Raw genomic sequence first — 20,625 nt, forward strand, 5'->3', positions numbered from 1 at the left:
TCACTTACTCCAAAGCCATTGCATTTCTTTGAACTACACGTCATTTCTTCCCAGAAAGTGATTAAATGTTGACGTCACCAATGGCCTGCACAAAATCAATCAACCAGAATAGTCTTGACTGACTGCCTGCAGACTGAAGAACCATCCTAAACTCGGATAGGGTTCATCACTGTCGACACAGTCATTGCAGATATGGATAAAGTCAGCACCGAGTTTCTACTGTAAGAGATTTTGGAGTAAGCACCCTTGTCGACGCCCTGGCAGTAGACAGGATGGGCAGGTTGAACATCAGACGTTACATTCATCATTTCATCGTTTGTGCTTAAAAGACCAAATCACTAGCGGAAATCATAATCACAATTTTCCACAAAACCGAGGATCGATGCAAATTTAAGAGGTACTGTGCTTAAAACCTATCCTAAGTTAACTTACTTCCTCGCTACTCTCTCCCTTTTATCTTCCATGATATCTAGTCTCTATTCTCGCATTTTGAAATTGTTGTGTTTCATTGTGCCATCCTTACCACAACTATATAATTAACACTGCAGGGGAGATTTGTTAGTTACATCCATTTTTCATCCCTTTGATTTTAGTTTCCCCTCTGAGCTACAATGGTTGACACCTCTCCTCTGCACACTACTAAACTTTTAGAACAGTTATTGCTAAAATCATTACACTTTTTACTTAAAAAAGCTTTCTCGTTTAAGTTAATGTAATAACTGTTTAAAAAATTCGTTGGATCTAGAAAACCCAATGCGTCCACCGATTTGCACTCTTTCTTTCCTATCGAATGATAGATTTTCTTCTCTAACTTTTTCACAATTTTCTCTTCAGAATGCAGTAATTAATGTTTTTTCGTGTTATAATGGGAAAACAAAGGTGAAATGAATGTACCATTGTCTCTCCACTAAACTAAAATAATTTTAAAAATCCAAAATTTCTCAGGCAAAAGGCCGTGGGGAAAAACTTAGGCTTTTTAATTTTTTTCCCAAGCCCTTGCATCTCTAGTTATCAGTGCTATTTGTAATAACTATTTGTAATAAGCTTGTATTTATAACATCCTAGTTACAAGTTACTTACCTGGGAGGAAAATGTGCATACTAAATAATCAGAAAGCGATAAGAAATAGATGTCTATAATAATCCCACGCAGAGAACCTTCTGAATATCGTCGTCCAATTCCTGCGGTACGAGCTATCTCTGTGTCTCCCAAAATTTCATAATTAGGATATCTGCAAATATCAAATCACAATTTGAGAAATCAATAATGGAATGAAACATATTCTGTAATTATAGTCTTTAATAAAATCATAGGAACTAATACAGTCAGTCGCTACAAGACTAATTTCTTACTAACAGATATTATTATGAATATATATATATATATATATTTCTCTCCTCAGTAAAATGGCGTCTTGTTTGCTGTAAGTCAATATTGGTAGAATGTTGAACCAGGAAATAATTATATGTATATATATCTTGGTTCAATATACTCCCAATATTGACTTAGCAAAGATAGCGTTTTATTGAGGGGAAATATTTTTAATAGCGTTTTCATTTGATGGTTAAGTGAAAAAAAAAGAAGAAAAAAATGTAAAATTCATATGTACATTACACATTAGTGCCGCGGTAGTGTAGTCGGTAAGCCGTCAACCTGTGAACTGGGCCCCAGGTTCGATCCCTTGTGGGAGCGGGAGAGTGAGGACCCATCTTTAAAATGAGTATGTGGGGCAACTGGAGAAGTAAAGAGGCCGAGCGAGGTGCTGACTACATCATTTCTGTCTGTGCCGAAATCAAGAAACTATGAAGTCTTTATTTCCAAACACAGCCCTTGGGCCTTCATGGCCTGTCCCTCTGACCTCTACTTTTTTCTTTTTACACAACATACTATTACTTATGACTGAAGAAATCGTGTCAATCTTCAAGAAAGAAAATAAGAGAAATGTAGAAAGTACTATACATTACCAAAAAAGTTCGCTAAAATTTAAAATTACAAAAAATAAATAAATAAATAAATAAATAAATCTAAGACGAAGTCGAACTCAATGTAAGTGAAAAGCAATACGGTAAACATTTAGTTATATCAATCACACAACTACCAAGAACATATCACTACGTACCTAGGGAATACACATAAACAGAACTTTAGCCGATTAGGATGAAGACTAAATAATGTGGTGAATCAAACAATTCCTATCAAAACAGCTAATGCAGAATGCGAAGGAACCCTAGAGAAAGCGAACAATTCCAAGTGAAATGTGGTCTGAAACAAGATAACGTACTGTTTCCTATTTAACGTTCTGAAAGACAAGGTAAAGAGAGTAAAAAGTATGGTTACAAACTTACCTATGTTCGCTAACGACATTATGAATAGGGACTAATGTACAAAAGAATATGGCCTTCGTATAAGTGAAGAGAGAACTTCCATCAATACATACAGATAAAATTACGAGGAATCATTGCACGAACTTTCAATTTTTTCCATTTAATTTTCATTAATGAATTCTCTTTGAAAATGCTGATACTTACTTTTCCTTAGCTTCTAAGATTACTTTTGGATCATCGGACGCCAAATAAATTCTCTTTTTATCTACATTTTGTTTCATTGCAAGTTGAGCATAGTATTCTTCTACACAATTCATATATTCTTCTACGGAATGGAATGCCGCCTCAGATCCTACTTTGTCAGTCCGCCTAATATGAACACTGAAATTAAAATCATTAAATACAATAATTTTATATTCTTTGTTTGCAATAAATAAATTTAGATGCTACAGCGCACCACATAGCTAATAAATTTTGATTTTTAACATAAAATAAATATTTGCCTCTTTTGGATATAACTATTTGAAAAGATATGCAGAAGAGAAGTTATTTCTTCTATCAATCTCGTCTAGAGAAACAATGAAATTTAGAGTGAAAATTACCAAATGGATAATAAATTAAAAATTAAGAAAGAAGAACCTAAAAATGAATATGTATCAAAATATAACTTTCAAAAAGCTAATTTTCGACACATTTATACAATATTTAGGGAAGAAAAATTTGAAATGCTAGTGAATTATGATAATGTTGATGAGGCAATAGATTATTTTTATTCTAAAGTGAATCAAATTTTTGATAAAAATGTACTGAAAATGATATCTTCAACTAAAATTAAATACTCATGTTGGTTTGATAATGAAATAATTACGACAAATAAACAAAACTAAATGCATTGAAGAAGAATGAAATATTCAGAATATGATAAAATAATGTTTAGACAACTCAGAAAACAATCTATACACATGATTAACAAAGCAAATAAGAAATACAGAACAAGGGTTAAAGTCAAATAAAATATGTTTTTGGAATTCGTTAGGTAGTAAAAACATAAATGCTAAAAATAATAATAATAGAGTAGTGACATGGAGAAAATGAATTAGATACAAATAATTCAATTGCGAGGGCTTTGTTGATGTCTTTAAATCAGTTTATGAAAATTCAAATTATTGTAAAATTAATACTCTAATTCAGTTACACAGTTTAGTCCCACACATTTTAGTATTGAATTTCATTACAGTTGAAAAATTTAGAAACGCGGTTAAGAAGCTCAACTTGAAAAAAGCTGAAAACTTAGATGGTCCAGATGGTTTTCCATCGTATATACTGAAAGCTTATGTACAAGTATTAGAGAAACCACAATGTATTATTTACAATTTAATCATAAAGACTATAGCCTATTCAACCATATGGAAAAAAAACTCGTATTTCACCTCTCTTTAAATCAGATGTTAGTAAGATTGAAAATTATAGACCAGTTACAATTTTATGTGCTCCGTCTAAATTATTAGAACATATTTTATATAATCGTATCCTTACTCATGTTAAAAAATCATATATTGATATTAGATAGCTGGTTTCTTTCCAGGAAGGTCAACTATTTACAACTTAATGACGTATACACATAATGACGTGATCTGTATTAAATAGAAGATCAACTTTACATTCCATACATTTTGATTTTTCTAAAACATTTGATAACGTTAATTATTCAATTTTATTGTTCAAGTTATCTAATATGGGTTTTTCAAATCAATTCATGTTTCTATTACAATCTTTATTTAGTAAATCGTGCTCAATATATACTTTAGAATCATGTTGAATCTACTGAATTTGTGGCAACTTCGGGAGTATCCCAAAGTTCAAAACTAGGCCTATTATTGTTTTTGATTATTATTAATGATATACTGCATTATATATGCAGCTAATATAAAACTATATGGAGAAATTAAAGGTAATGATTTTATTACTATGCAAAATGATGTAGATTCACTTTATAAATGGTCAGTTGAAAATTATTTACGGTTTACCATTAAAAAGTTCTTATATATATATTATATTTTCAACAAAAAGCTTATATAATACATACTACACAATAAACAGACAACAGCTAAATAGGGTGAATATGTGTAAAGATTTGCATGTGGTAATGGATGATCGTTTAACCTTCAAGGCTCATATAAATGAAATAAGAAATAAAGCTTATAGAAGCTAGGTTTTATAATTAGGAATAGTTTTGATTTAAATGACAAGCAGCTTCAAATTACTATATAACACATAAATTATAAGTAAGCTGCAGTATGGTTCACGCGTGTGGTTTACTTCATGTAACATGAATGCAAATAAATTAGAATTGATTCTGAAGAAATTTTTACGATTTCTCTACTATAAGAAGTATCATATATCTGCACTAAGATTAAAGATTTTATACTCTACGTTGTTGTCTGAATTTCACTGTATTAGCCTTGAGGCTAGGAGTGTAATACACCAGCAAATTTTGTTATACAAAATTGTAAACTATAAGATATATATTTAAGAATTTTTGGAAAATGTCTCATTTAATGCTGTTGGAATCAGAAACAGAAATAGAAATTTATTTAAATATGATATCACAAGACTGAAAAGTTCTAGAACTTTTCTTTACTACATTTATGCAAACTACGTATATAATGATCTAGAAGTAAAAAATCCAGTTTTGGATTTAGGAGTATGCTTGATAACGTTTATAAAAAACTATAAAATGAATAGCTAAAAACTCAAATGACTAACGGTAGGATTAATAAAACATCGTTGTCGAATTTGAATTTTAGCATTGTATTAGACACTTATTATTGTTAATATATGCTATTAACAAGATTATATGAGTTCTTCGACATGAGTATTAGATTACTAGACGGTAGATTTCAGTATTTAGTAGTTATTTATTTAGATTATTTCTTTTCATTGCTTGGTTTTGTCTTCATATTTTCTCTTTTTACTATGGATGTAAATAATCTTCGTATGTTATTTAACACGTACATTATTTTATTATATTGCTTATTAATATTATCTAATTTATGTAAACATTATTTGTAAGCTCTCTTTAATTGGAGCTATTTACTTTGTTGAAGACATAAATAAATAAATAAATAAAGCTTAGGTGTCCGGATTATCGTGCCCTAAACACTATTTACTGAGTCCAGTAAGGGAAAGTTGAGCTCCAACCCATTCTCACATTTTCAAACTTTAATTTCATATTTCCTTATGTTTGAAATAGTTTAAATTTGCTTGTGTCGAAACTGATCGATATTTCGAAAAGAACCTGCAACTTTCTTTTCTAGAACAAAGCCCAGATATACATATCAAGAACATATTCTTGTTTTCACTATATATTGTACTACCTTTATTTCCTTCAAAGTTATCTACTGGTAAATATTCTATTATTAATTAGTGTTTCACGTAGCTAAGAATATAATAGATTCAGCTAGACTTGTGCCAGCTTTTGCGTTTAGATAGAAATACCAAGAGGAAGGCGAATACTTTTTGAAAAAAAAATATATGACCCTGTTGATTTTTTTAAAGACTGGAACATATGATTTAAGATTGCATACCCGCATATTGACCAACAATTCATGGAGATCGAGTTAATAACATACCAACAATCTAATTAGCACACTTCTAATTTCATAATTGTAAATTATGTATAGCAACTGAGAAAAATGATCAACGATGGTGGCTCAGAAACTAACTATTACGAGTTTTGCAGTAATTGCTATAGCTTGTTTTCAAGTACGAAAATGTTTGAGACAGTCATATGAAGTCTGGTAATTACAATGATTATATTGTTACAATTATCACAATTCACATATGTAAAAAGCTGATGACTAAAAGTTTGTTTCCACACATATTTCACTCGTGATAAATTCAGTTTACGAAATGCTTCTTGACACTCACCCAACAATAGGTCTTCGGAACCCAAGTTTTTCCGCTGTCGTCGCAAGAAGTTTCTGTAGATCCGATTGTGGCCTTAGCAGGTACTTTAAGAACTGTCCAACCCACCATGCAGACGGATTTCCATGTAAACGTACTATTCGATCAGACAGATCATGAGGAACTGCTAAGGGAAGGAAAGGTGGCCTCGGAGACAATGAGTCAATGATTGGCAGCTTTACTACTTGCGTACTGCGCTTCCCTACAAGAGAACATTGAATCACATATCGCACTGATCTTTTAAAGACAGTAATAAATACACAAGTTATTAAGTAACTTTACATACAGTATTAATCTCAATTTTGCTTAATTCAACTGTTCGTTTTGTTTCCATTCTCTTCTCTCAAATTTAGTCTACTTTTGAAGTAAATAATCAAAAGGAAATCACTTTTACTTCTCTAACCTGCTACAAATTCATTCAAAAGATCATTAATCGTCGAACTTTCGCTATGTTGTGTCACAGCACTGTCACAACATATATAAGAAAGAAGGATTTAATGAGAATAGAAAGTGTAGTAATCACCTATACAGGTAACAAGTATTTATATACCAATATATTATTAATCATAAAACTAACCAAAAACAAAATGGTTCAAGATTTTTATGCTACGAAAATCTCGATATATATTTTCTCTTTTTCTTCTTGCCTCTGTCATGACAATGCTGACAACAGTCAACGAAAATTCAATGACTAACAATTTGAACGAGTTCGTAACAATATACAGAAGGTTAAGTACCTTTCAAGATTATAAGACAGCTTTACAAGCAGCTTACATTGACAGTATTGTTAAGGATTTTTCCTATACCCAGCTCCAGCCATTGTAAATAACTTCATACAATGAAGAACATAAAAAATTTAGAGAAAGATCCACATAGTATATACAAAATAAATTAAGTGGCGTACACATTGGGATATTTGGAGTATGCCCTCTCTTCTTGAGCGATATTATGGAGAACGAAACATTTAGTATATTAAAATACTTATACATAAATCATATTTGTCCTAAAAGGAAATTAAACTGAATCCTGAAACCCCCTTAAAGAAATTCTGGGTACACCACTGAAATAAACTGAGGATTTTTTCAATACCTTTCGTACAGTACAGAAATCTGAGTGTCCGACAATTAGGGCGGTATAAACTGCGCACCCAGATTTCCTCCCTAAAACAGCTTAGACATAGTTACTATCATTCATTTAATAGTATTTTGTAGACATTATGTAACTCACTTTCCAACTTCTTGATTTTCTTTATTGTCTTAATCTACCAAACATTTTAAAACACAAGGGTGAGCGCAGCAAAGACTCTTTTGATCAATACCTTTAAAATACGAATTTAATATATACTGTACATTATATATGTATTATGTACTAACTGGAAGTTGGTGAATACTTCAAATTATATGCCAGTAGCCGAACTCCCTCTATAAAAATTGTTGTGTGAGTACCTTAGAATTCTGAAACTTATAGTTTTGGATAGCGCACATGATAGTTCCTAAGTAAAGTCTTGATCCGATTAAGGTAGGTCCCATAGTTTTGAAGCTATGGATCTTTAAAGTTATTTTTTTCACGTTTTCGACAGCCTATAATTCCGAAAGGAAGCATTTGTGCATCCTGGTTGGTCTATACTTTTTGTCTTATCTTCGTGTCATAAATCACCTCCCAAATATTGTCGGTGTTGTTTTGAAAAACCCTATATATATATATATATATATATATATATATATATATATATATATATAGTAGAGTTGCATAGAGTACAAGATACACTATACAACTTAGAAGTTGTCGGAAAAAAAGGTGCAAGAAAATTATCCTGAAAATTGCGTATCAATCTTTCTTTACCGTGAAGTTTCTTTTTCTTCGTATCACATTTTCTTCTTCATTTCTTTCTTCTGCACTATTTTTGCACCGATTTTCTTGGCATAACATCTTTAAGCATGAAAGAGTGATGCGAAATATTTGTAGATTTAGACAAGGCAATATCCTGAAAGGTTTCCTCCTATCTCATACCGTGTCAATAGATTGGATCACTATTTTATTTAATGGGATACACGTGCTCTTATTTTCTGTGACTCAAGAGGACTACTAAGACACATGCTTTGAATGTTGTCAACCAGAAAGCTATTCATCGTATCTTAATTTCAAAACGAAGAAATGGGATGCCGTAAGGTCAGTCGATGCCGCTTTTTTATCAGTTAATAATGACTAGAAAATAATAATAATAATAAAAACTGTTTAGTTCATAGTCCTACACTTGTGAGCCAGTGGGCTTAAGAATACCGATGATAATTACAAGATAGCGAGAGAACACGTAGGAAGAAAGCGGTAAAACCCACTAATACGATGATCTCCACCACAAATTTGAAGATCTACGATAATCCATGGACCCTTCACACCAAAGGTGAGCGCCTTGTCACTAAGTCACTATGTCCTCCAACCCCTTTGTGATGATTCGACAACTACAATGCATATAAATCGCCAACAACAAAATACAGTACTACTATATAACAATTCCTAATATCATGCTTCTTAAAACTTTTAAAACAGCTAATAGTACACAATTGTATATATCATCATAACAGTTTCCCTCCAAGATGCTATATTAAGTAGTACAAACATTTAATCTTTCGAAAGTTTCAGCTTCCACTTTCTTTTCTATATCTTATCATGACGTTAACAAAGGATTAAAACTTTTACGTTTTTTAACGTCAAGTTCACTCTCTGCAAACTGATTTTTATTTTTAATTATTTATATTTTAATTGACTGATACGCTCCTTAATTCCAGTTCGTGTATCCCCCTTTCTCATTTTATATAATTTCCTGTGTATTGACAGATGGCCTCTTATACCTCTCAACCAAAATACATTAATATTTGTAATCTGTGAGCGACTTCCAAATTTTGCAAAGAACTACGATAGGTTTTATTTTATATTTAAAAACGATCTTTTCACGGTGATAACTAGAATATCCGTGCTTTCTGCCATCAGAAAGCCACTTTAAAAAAAAAAAAATGGTTTGTAGAGATGTCGTGTATGTTTTCTTTTCCCAAATACATGAGGGTTCAAACCCCCTTTATTTTCTATTAGTTTTATTTCTACACATAACTTACAAAGAAGGTTACTTACCTGGCCACTGACCACGAGATATACCTGAGGGATCAGTACAGCTGTTACTCACAGGAAGAAACACCTCTTCCCATCCAGCTGCATGGTAACGCCATCCTTTGGATTGCAATATTAGTGTGCGTTCAGTTGCGTATGCAACGATAAAGCAATATACAATATGATGTATTTGACAACCATATCCACAGCCCTGCAAAGAGAGTTACATTATACATTTAAAAAAAAGCACTTATGAAATGCAAATGAAAATTCAATACATGAATTCACATCGCTTAAATATATTTGCTTCTGTGGAGTAGTTACACAATTGCGCACTTAACTTTCACTTAAAGCAGCAAACTAACAGAGATTTAAATCATACTGACCTCTATTATTGGTAGTAACTACTGGTTACACTAAGCGACAAAAATTTCACTTTCAGTAAATTGACGCTATAAAATGTAACAGTTACGTAAGTTAGGCTTTAGCTCCTAACTTGGCGTTATACAGGGTTCCAATATACATTTTGAAACACCCTGTATTATCGACTTTAGCTAGCTTATTACCATAGAATAAAAGATACAGTCGAAATACTCATATATTTCGATGACTGTGTTACCTATTATCAATTTATCACGTATGTTACCATATTTAACGATTCAACTTACTTAACAGAAATTAACAGGCTTCGTGAGAATAATATGCAAAGGTTATTTCCCTTCACAAATTCTTAAGTTCTAGGTGGAATACCGTCTAAGAGTTTTCATTCAATGCCAAAGCTGAATTGAATCTAGCTCTTTGACAATTCTGTGGGTGCATACAAGAACCTGATATGTTACAATTAAAGCATTTTGAAATAGAGCTGCAAAGTTTTCGTGATATAAAACCTACATTTATTGCTTTGATCATTACATTTTGGTTTCAGTACTTAGTAAATGATCATAAGTTATATGCGAAAATGTTACGTACACAATTGTTAGAAAGAAAAATGGCAACTTCAACAGACAGGTCTTAGCGTGCATGAACCTGATATGTTACATGATAGTGAAACTATTCATGATTGTAACCACTTTCTTCGTCTGCTAGCGTTTCTATTTCGCTTTCTACGTCTAGATCTCTTTCGGTATTGTGACCTGCAGAAAACCGTAATTTCTTTGGCGATGGAGTAACACTCTGAATATATTTGCCACGTTCAAATCATTCTCAACCGGCTTCCTATGCACTCAAGCAGAATATTTATTCTAACCGCTCATAAATAACACTCCAAACAAACAATAAAGCACGAGTGTAGTGTCAATAGGACGCACTGTTGCCGTCACTAAATTTATACCAAAAATGTGTATATTTTGCTAGTGTCAATAACAATGTTAGTATCAATAATATACAAACTCTTAAAGAAGACATTTTAAAGTAAATTCAACATATTACATATGGTGCTATGAAGATTATACAACGCGTTGACTAAGTTTGTACATCGCTTTCTGTATAAGAAGGTAAACGATGCAGCATTTTTTTTTTTTTAAACCACCAGCTCAATCGGAATACCACCCACCCTCAACTAGAAGGACTTGCTGATTTCTCTCTCTTATGTAACAAGGAAAATTGTGGCTTACTTTAATGGTGTTCTGCTTCCTTTGAAGGCGTGTGAGGATGAATTGGTCGCGCCGACTTTACTTTCGTAGTAGTCTCGAAATTCTGGTGGAATATAAATAAGAAGCTTTTGTAAGAGAGAAGTTCTTCCTCCGAAGTACAGAGCAAGCAATTCCTCGAAATGTGGGTGCTGGCTAATCCTGACAAATGTTAATTGTTTATCAGTTAGTTATATCAGAGTAGGAGTAAGGGATATGGACAATACCAGGTTTCTCTTTGATAATTTTAATTTTTCACCCTGAAGCTTTCTGTATGTTAACTGGTTTATCCTGAACACATTCTTTACGGAACACTAATGATGAAACAACACGAGCAAGGGAAAATAACATATTTCTCATCATTTCTGTTTCTTGGAAAGCTATGTTGATATTCTGTATTCTGTATTCTAATGATGTCGTCCCACTGATGTGGAGTGTATACTGCTGTTATAGATCTTTTCTTCTTTTCAATAATTCCCAAATCCCTGTCAGAATGTAGGAAAATATGACCAGGTAACGGAAAATTATGTTGTACATCATCGAAAATCCACCATAATATCGTTTGCATCAAGAGCAGAATGCGGCGAGAACATATTAGGTTCTTGCACGCTACAAGCGTTAATTCCAATTCCTGATAACATATGCGCGCCAGCTTTTGGTGGACTCGTAAACTTCCACAACTCTGCGTTTTTCTCAGGAAGTAGATTGACCTCTGGAGCCTTCATAACTGGCGATAACTCACTTTTTACAAAACTGTCACATATCAAATTCTTGCATGCACCCACAGAATTATGGTTGTACCAACGATGCCTCTACCTGATCTTTGGGGAGAGAAAGAATAAATTTATTCTGCCATACAAGCCATACTTGTTTTAAAACTTAAGTCGGTTTGATGGAGATAGGGAAATGAAACCGAAGTTGCTGATCACGGGGCAATACTGCAATTTTTCAACTCACCGTGATCGGATAGAATTATTCATTGTTCAGGAAATTACGAACTCTCTCGTGACTACACAGCGTACATACCCTCGACGCAGGAAACCCAAATCGATTCCCGATAGGAGCCTGTGGTTTGTATCCCAAGCCTCTGAGCTGAAAGGAGCATAAACTCCAATCGAACCAACAAAACCAAGCTAAGGCAATTTCAAATACAAAAACAAGTCAACAGCTAAGACGGAAAAAGTTTAGAACCTATGATTTTCATTGGGTAACTTTTGCAAACATCTCTTAATGCTGCGTGTCCGAGTAGTCTCCCATAAAAAAATAATATTTTTTCTTACATTACATTACGATAGTGAAGTGAAAATTGTGTCCCAGTTACACAAAACAAATCAAGTATTTTTATTTATTTAATGTTTCAGGTTTTATTGACTTGGTTTTAGTGAGAATCAATTGATATTTAGGAAACTGGAAATGTGCTTCAACCAAGAGAAGCCTCGGTGTGTACTGTAGCTTCACGAAACAGAGCTTCCTAAAACAGTGCAAAGGAACTTTCAAACTATATATGGTAAGATGACACCAAACGTGAAAAACATTCGGTCATGGTATGACAAGTTCAAGAATACAGAATTTGTGATATCAAGATCTGGTCTACCATCGATGTCAGCAGAAACGGAGGAAACAGTGCGGCAGGCCTTTGTAAGAAGTTGCAAAAAATATATATACTATATCTGCAGTGTCTCACTCACGTGAATTAAACAATCTAAAAACTTTTTTTCCATGACATTTTAACAAAATGGTTACTGTTTCGTACCAATGAAGTGCAAATTGTACATGCTTTATTACCCAATGACCACACACTTCAGAGCAATTTTGCAGCAGAGAGGTTACGTTTTACGTAAGTAGTTATTTTAACAGATATACCGTCCGATTTGGGGTTCAAACCGTCCAAGATTTCTGTCAAAACATATCAGAGACAGGTTAAACTGAATGTATGATATGCGCTCATACTTCATAAAATTGTTGGGCTTTTCTTTTTTGATACAGAATATCACATCAATCGTGTATCTGAATATGTTGCAAGCGTTTGCTGTTCCCCAATTATTTGACCATAACACTAGTCATTATTCGAGAAAGCCCTTCCCTTCATTATGGTGTGGAGTTTTGTGCTTATCTTAATACGATTTTCCCGGGCGATGGATTGGGCGTGGTAGACTGATAGCTTCGCCTCTCCGCTCTGCTGACATTATTATTTATTTTTTTTTTTTGGGGGGGGGGGTGAAGAACTCATTATGCACGCAACGTCAGTACCTGATCTTGCAATATTACAAAACAGGATATCCACAACCACTGTCTGGATACCATCAGTGACATTAGCCAATATATGGGGTAAAACTGAATCGCCTAGATGTGCTACATGCTATCAATAGTGCTCATGTGGAGATTTCTTAATAACTCACGCAAAACTGGATTAGTTTGCCAAACGTTTCCCTTCATTTTCAAATTTTCATTATTAATCTAACAAAAGTTATTGATTTTTATAATAAGGTAAAGACTTCTCGGACACCCTGTATTGTAGACTTAAAGATAGGCGTGAATTAAGCATAGAAAAGAAAAAAAAAATGTGACGCATTTTTGTCTTCAGTGCAAGGGTTCATATTAATGGTGTCACAGTGCATTTTTCAACTTCTTCACACGTATCTTCCTCTACAACTACTGTGGCAGGCGATTATGAGTGCTTTACCTTACATGCAAAGCAGTCGAAAATACTTAAGTAACTCCAGGAATATGACCCTTGTTCCTCTTGGTACTCCCTCCAGTACATTCACAGTTCTTCTCACCACCATTTTATTAATGCAAAAAGTATGAAAGAAAGAAAAAAATATGAACAAATAATTGTCGATTTCGTTAGTGCTTACTGCGCGTCTCATATATCCCTAATCAATTCGGCGTTAATAACTATTCACTACATACCACATACACATATATATTCTTCTCTTCTCGAAATAAGAACTCCAGTACAATGAACACATTATTATTATGCGGTAAGTATATTTGAATACATTTTGTAACAAATAATAATAATTTATTGAAAAATATAAGTTCTGTTTTATTTTCATATACATCTTAATGTTCGAATTCTTACTGATTTTTTTCCTACTTTAAAGATGGATTATTAAAAGTAGATTCTTTTTTTAATTTAAAAAAGTTATTAAGCAGAATAAGCACGGAATCAGTCCAAAACTAAAACTTAAATAATTCGTTGTCAATCTGTGTTACAAAACGAAATATTGAAAAACAGTTGCTGTGCCACGAGTTGCAAGGTCTTAAGTTATTTGAAGTATGAGGGCAATTCGAAAAAAAAAAATCCATTTGCGCATGTACGAGAAATGGCCGGGAAGAGTGACGTCAGTCCTGGGTGCTATGTGCAGTAATTCAGTAGATAGTGAGCAGCGGAAGGAGAAGGTTGTGTTGCAGTTCACTCGTCCGCTATAACAACTGAAAATGAACGCACTAATAGAAAAACCTGCCAAATGTGAAGTGCGTTCAGTAATACGATTTCTCAGTGCGAAAAAACTTTCGGCAGATGCGATTCATCTCGAACTGTGTGGTGTTTATGGACCAAACGTGATGACTGAAGGTGGTGTACGTGAATGGTGTCCCATGTTTAAAGATGGACGAACTGATGTGCACGATGCGGCAAGAAATCAGCAGTCAGCAATGAACTCGCATCTCTTCAGGCACATGAAACAGTGGCTTGCGTTCCACGCTTCGACAATGAAAATGCGTTTCACAATGCTGTTAGCGGGTGGTTTCATTTCCAGGCGGGAATTTTACTGCAGAAGGAATTTCAAATCATTAAAAACATTACGACAAGTGCCTCAATTTCAATGGTGAATATGTTGTAAAGTAATGTAATGTACTTTTCTAATGCGTATAATAAAAGTTCAGTGTCTACGAGTTTATGTCATTGATAACCAAACAGCGTTTTTTTTCGAATTGCCCTCGTATGAAGTAATAAGTTATTGTTTTGAATTTTCTTTTTTAAAATTATCAATTATGTTATACCAAGATATGTTTAAGTTGACTTGATCTATGATCAGGGATAGCTTTCCAGTTTTTACGACTGGATCCCTTAAATTGCCCAGTAACAGAACCCAATAACAACTAGAAAATCAGGCAAATATTAAAATCAAACAGACTATAAAAGTTACGTTTCACTACTTCAGATTGAATTTATCATCCAGTTAATCAGCGTAACGTAGCTTCTCCAAGAAACGCCTGAAGTTCTCCTAGGCACTGTATATACCTAACACAATACTGCATTTCATGGCTAATTTCAATATAATAAAATGTATACCTTTAACAATCACCCACTGACAAATTAGCTGGCCACCATAAGCTTTGAGCACACATTATTAAATAATAATAATAATAATAATAATAATAATAATAATAATAATAATAATAATAATAATAATAATAATAATAATAATAATAATAATAATAATACAGGATGTTTCAAAAAGGTTTGAACGATTTCAACTTCTTAAATGTTTTTATTAATTACTTAACATGTTACTTAGATTACTTAACATCTATTTCCAGGTTACTTAGTATTTTACACATAAGTACTGTAATTGCCCGAGTTTTTGTGGTAAAAACTGTAATACAGTAACTCTGAAATTCTCAACGTGAGCCCCCTTTGTTAGCCTGCATACATCAATTCGGTAATATAATTCTCTCCAGCCTTGTTTCAACAGTTTGCACTCCAGTAATAATGCACTCATGCAGTTCGCGGACATCTTGGGATAGAGGTGGTTTGCACACAATGTCTTCCCCACAGAAAAAAAAAAATCGCATGTTATTAAGCTTGTTGATCTTGGTAATCAACATAAAAGCCTTTAATCACTGTGAGTAGCTCGCCCAATACAGTGGTGTGACAGTCTCTCATTAATGCAATTCCTAACATTGCGATAAATATTGCAGAAAGCTCAATCCAGTTGATAGATAAAGTTTGTTCTGTTATGTTCAAGCTCTGACAGAAGCCAATAGTAAGCATGTGTAAAGCTGTTTCTTCACTCATTTTTTTCGCTAAAGAAGTATGGACTGTACATTTTGGAAGACAAAATGATGCAAAATACATTTGTTTTTGGTGAATCATGCACAATTTTTATAAAGCTTCTCAGTTCCCCAGATATGAAGAGTTTGTTTACTCTTTCTATCACTTCTCCTCATAACTGAAACACAAGTTGTTCAAAAAATCATCGTCACTCCATAACCCTTAGAATGATTCACGAAAGTCTTTGCGGGATGTGTGATCATTAGGTGCTAAATGTTGTAACAACTGCACTACTATCCATTTCATAAAGATAGGCCCCTGACTTCGTGGTGCTGCCGTGACGTTCAGTCAAAACTTATATTGCATTGTCGTACCTCGTTGGAATTGCTGAAATGTTGTCTTTTCAATACTTAAGACATAAAAATTTTCTCTGTACTATGTAGTGAGAAAAAAATAAAAATTAATGAAAAAGTGCGTATTTTTTCGTACTTTTTTGGTAGATCAATGTTTAGAGGACTATATCTCAGAAAAGAGATCACGTGAAATAATTTCCTGTGCACAATATGTAGATGCATCCATTAAGTGTAAGTTGTGAAAAGTTCAATTTTCATCACTTGATACTTTTTGTGTAATTAAAACAAATGTACGACGCTCTGATCTCCTTTACCATGGTAGTTAGAGAAACGTACAAAACACTGTTCGAAAATTTGGAAGTCTAGTGTTCCAAATATTTGAAACTATTAACATAAAAAGGTTTAGTTGGTAGAGTATTTATTTTTTTAATTTTTTTTTTTACTTCAACATGTTCTCTGCGGTGAGCCATGTTGCAGCCCAATCTTTAAATTCCCCGCGCTTATATGAGGAAACAGCATACAGTAAGTGGAAGTGCGGCAACGCTGTCGTGCAGTGTTGTCGCGTTCAGGAAGTTTGTAGCGCGAAGCTTACTTCATAAGAATGTAATAGGAAAAAGTATTTATTATAACCTTTCACAACATCATAAAAATAATAATAATGCATTACACATCTCAATTTAATCGAAATAAAACGTTGAAGTAAAACATCCGAAAACTCATCTATTTACTTCATTCACTTTCGTAATGGGTTTGTTGACTCATCGCTGCTCCTGTTATCTTCCTGTATACTTATTAACAATGGCTCCATTTCTACCTCAAGATCCTGTATCAGTATACACACTTTCCAGCTTACGAACATGTTAAAGGTTAAAAAGAAATGTATCCTTGGCAATCACGTGTTCACCTAAGTTCTGCGATCAATTCCCCTGCCGAATGTACAATAACACAGAATGGGTCCTTTGTTTTCTTTCAACGAAAAAAAAAAAAAAAAAAAAAAAAAAACAAAGCAATGAGTAGGTGACGAGGGCTGTATTTGGGTCTAATCACGTTGCACTGATTACGTCTTCAACACTTCCCTTCGGTTCGTAGGCGTCAAAAACTTAGACATGCACTCACACCATATGGGTTCATTGCAATGAGACGGACGAATAGGCATTTATATTTTCCTTAGTATATGTCGTGGCTTTTGATTATATATATATATGGATATTCCTTTACGAGCGGTGGTATTACAAAAAGAAGAGACAAAATTTTTAGGGATAATGAAATTGCAGAACTCATGAATGACTCCGACTCAGACGGTTATGAGTTAGTAATGAATAGTAATGACACTGATTATTCTGTGCTCAGTGGCGTATTCGGGAGTGAACAAGATAGTAACTCTGTTTCAAGTGAACCTGAGGCTGCGCCGGGAAAGAGAGAAAAAAAGTGTCGTTCCTATTCAAAGACAGATTCTGATGTAGCTTGGAGCGATAAAATTCAAGTAAATGCATACCCCTGTTTAGTGGTATCCCGGAAATTGATCAAAATGCTGGGCTATCTACAGAGTATTCCGCATATACAGTGTTTCAGCTGTTTTTACCGATGAAGTTTTATAGTAAAAAAAAAAAAAAAAAAAAAAAAAAAAAAAAAAAAAGTGGAATTGATTTTGAGTTGAACGTCTTGTTCAGCAGTGAGGCTATATGAGACGTCGACCTACTGATTAACGTGGAATCCAAACTACATGAGCTTCTCCCAGGAATAGTAGTAAAAGTTATGAATCAATACGCAAAACAGCAGATTGAGAAAAAGAAAAAAATACTAAAACAAAAATCTTTGTTTTCTAAATGAAAGCGTGTTACTTTAATTAAAAACAAGGAAATTTTTACACTAATTATTCACATAAGCCTTGTACGGAAGCCAGCTTTACGCGGTTTTACAAATCAACTACGCAAGAGCTATTAGTATGTCTGTCAAGTGGTGGAACAGATTTTCTGTGAAGTGTAAACTCAATATTACATATCAACTAAGGTTGTATCATATAATAAAGTTTATGCTTGTATTTGTTTCTGTGCAAGTGTATTTTGTACTGCGTGCAGTAAGTGAAAAACTGATAAAAAGCAACAAATTTTCGAAGACCATCACATGCAAATCCAAACAAAATAAGAGTTCGCTTTTCTAATTTTGAACATTTGGCACATTTTCTGTATATCCTGTTAATTTCTAAGAAATTGGTTTAAAATCTGTGGAGATAAAATTTTAAAAATATCTTTAAAAAGTGCCGGACAGTGTGCGTGACAAGTTTAAATACCCGTCCGTCTGAGAGTGTATACGCGCCAGGAAAATGTGGCAACGTAGCACTCCGTATAAACTGCGATAGCGAAGGGCGCAAAGCTGAGAAAATCATAATGTCATATTTGTGATTATTTATCTTTTAAAACAAGTCAAAACAGTTTGGTTGAAAAAGCTACTTTAAGATCTTTCTAAAAGTTTTTTAAGATTGTTAATACACCGCAGCAATTCAGAGATAATGATGTCTCACTTTTTACTGAATAACAAGAAAATTACTACGTGTTGAGTGATGAAATTTTCAGAACTTACAGGTAACATATGCATCTACATATGGTGCACAGGAAATTATTTCATGTTATCTCCTTTCCGAGATATAGTCCTATAAACATTGATTTACCAAAAAAGTACGAAAAAATACGCACTTTTTCATTAATTTCTATTTTTTTCTCACTACACAGTACAAAGAAAATTTGTATGTCTTAAGTATTGAAAAGACAACATTCCAACAATTCCAACGAGGTACGACAATGTAATATAAGTTTTGACTGGACGTCACGGCAGAACCGCCAAGTCAGGGGCCTATCTTTATGAAATGGATAGTAGATAGAGATACATCTGTAAACGCTTGCACACTACACGCCACGTAGTTATTCGAAACATCTGAATTTTTCGGTTAGCTCTTCGCTGTAGTCTTTTGAGGGCTGCGTTGAAAACAAGCTAGGACTCTCTCGATATCTGCTTCAAACGTGGAAGGTTTACCAGGCAACTTTCCCTTGCATTTTTTTCCAAATGCCTCGGAATTTTGCACGAAACTCACGTTGAACACACAACGGACTGACTAACGTGAAATTGTAGAGCACAAAATGCTTTGTTTGTACCACAGGCTGCCAACTTACAACTTGTCACTCTGCCACTTGGAGGAACAATTTCTAACTACTATGATCATCCCAAACAAAGCTTGAGGATATGGTTAAAAGCGTTCAATACAATTTTAATCGTTGACACAGTTTTACTGCTAATAGAATGATTTTTAAAGCCACGCTGTAGTAACATTATTATTACTATTTTAATGCTAAATAAATAAAATGAAATGAAAATATTGCATGTTACGTTATCATTTTGAAAAATATATTTTCCAAGATAGTTCACTATAAAAATCATGCATAGTTCATAACAACAAACATACTGCAAAATTTCACAGTAGCAACTTCGAGCGAAAACAAGAAATCGTCACGTTGTCGGAAATCGACATTCTGTACAAAATAAGATTTCCCCTTTTCCATCGACAATTTTAACTTTGTGTCACTTCTATAATCTATAAATTTCTTATCAGTGTTCACAACATTTACAAACATAAACACAGAAAATTTCCTTCTGATCTATTTTTGCGTTAGCTTTTGTGTAGTTTCATTTCTATCTGGTAGCAGAAATCAATATTAAACCGCTGTTCTGTTATTCTAATAAACTGTCTACAATTATATTTCTTGACTCATAGTTGAGTAACTTATTTTGTTCTTTCTCTAAAACGTTTTTTTAGTTTTCTGATTCATGGATTATTCTACGTCCAATTTGTAATTCGTCGTTATTTCTAGAGCAAAACACAAATATATATATATATATATACAGAGGGCCGAATTGCCTATACATGTCCCAGACTCCATCTCCATCAAACCACAAGTTACCAATTGCATCTGGTTTCTTGAAGATTAACAAACATCTACTACAACTTCGCAGTACTGTTTCACTATCGTGTACTGTGTGCATCATAGCTCTCAAAATTAGCATATATTGGAAAGAGTATACTGCAGCCCTTTTCCATGCCAAGTTTTCTGTGTTTAAAATTTAAAAACAGTGCAAAGAAAATGGACGCGCCATAGGATAGACACTTATCATGAACACAATTAAGCGACATAAAAATTAAGAGGTTCCAGTTATTAGGTCACCCAATTAGGGGTGTTGAATGCGACCGTGCAATGTAG

At 33.5% G+C, this 20,625-nt stretch overlaps 1 protein-coding gene across 4 annotated transcripts in view; it reads right to left on the reverse strand.

Moving 5' to 3' along the window:
- FucT6 (alpha-(1,6)-fucosyltransferase 8) overlaps nucleotides 1-20,625 on the reverse strand; it is a 236,754-nt gene that overhangs the window by 9,753 nt on the left and 206,376 nt on the right. For all 4 annotated transcript variants that reach the window (XM_081772210.1, XM_081772212.1, XM_081772209.1 and 1 more), the window contains 4 exons: nucleotides 9,417-9,603; nucleotides 6,255-6,492; nucleotides 2,529-2,705; nucleotides 1,081-1,231 (listed from right to left, as the gene is read on the reverse strand). In XM_081772210.1, coding sequence (XP_081628336.1) covers nucleotides 1,081-1,231; nucleotides 2,529-2,705; nucleotides 6,255-6,492; nucleotides 9,417-9,603 — 753 coding nt within the window. The remainder of the gene's footprint in view (nucleotides 1-1,080; nucleotides 1,232-2,528; nucleotides 2,706-6,254; nucleotides 6,493-9,416; nucleotides 9,604-20,625) is intronic.

The sequence above is a fragment of the Thermobia domestica genome, chromosome 9, assembly GCF_964235325.1.
Source record: "Thermobia domestica chromosome 9, izTheDome1.hap1.1, whole genome shotgun sequence".
Classification (NCBI taxonomy): domain Eukaryota; kingdom Metazoa; phylum Arthropoda; class Insecta; order Zygentoma; family Lepismatidae; genus Thermobia; species Thermobia domestica.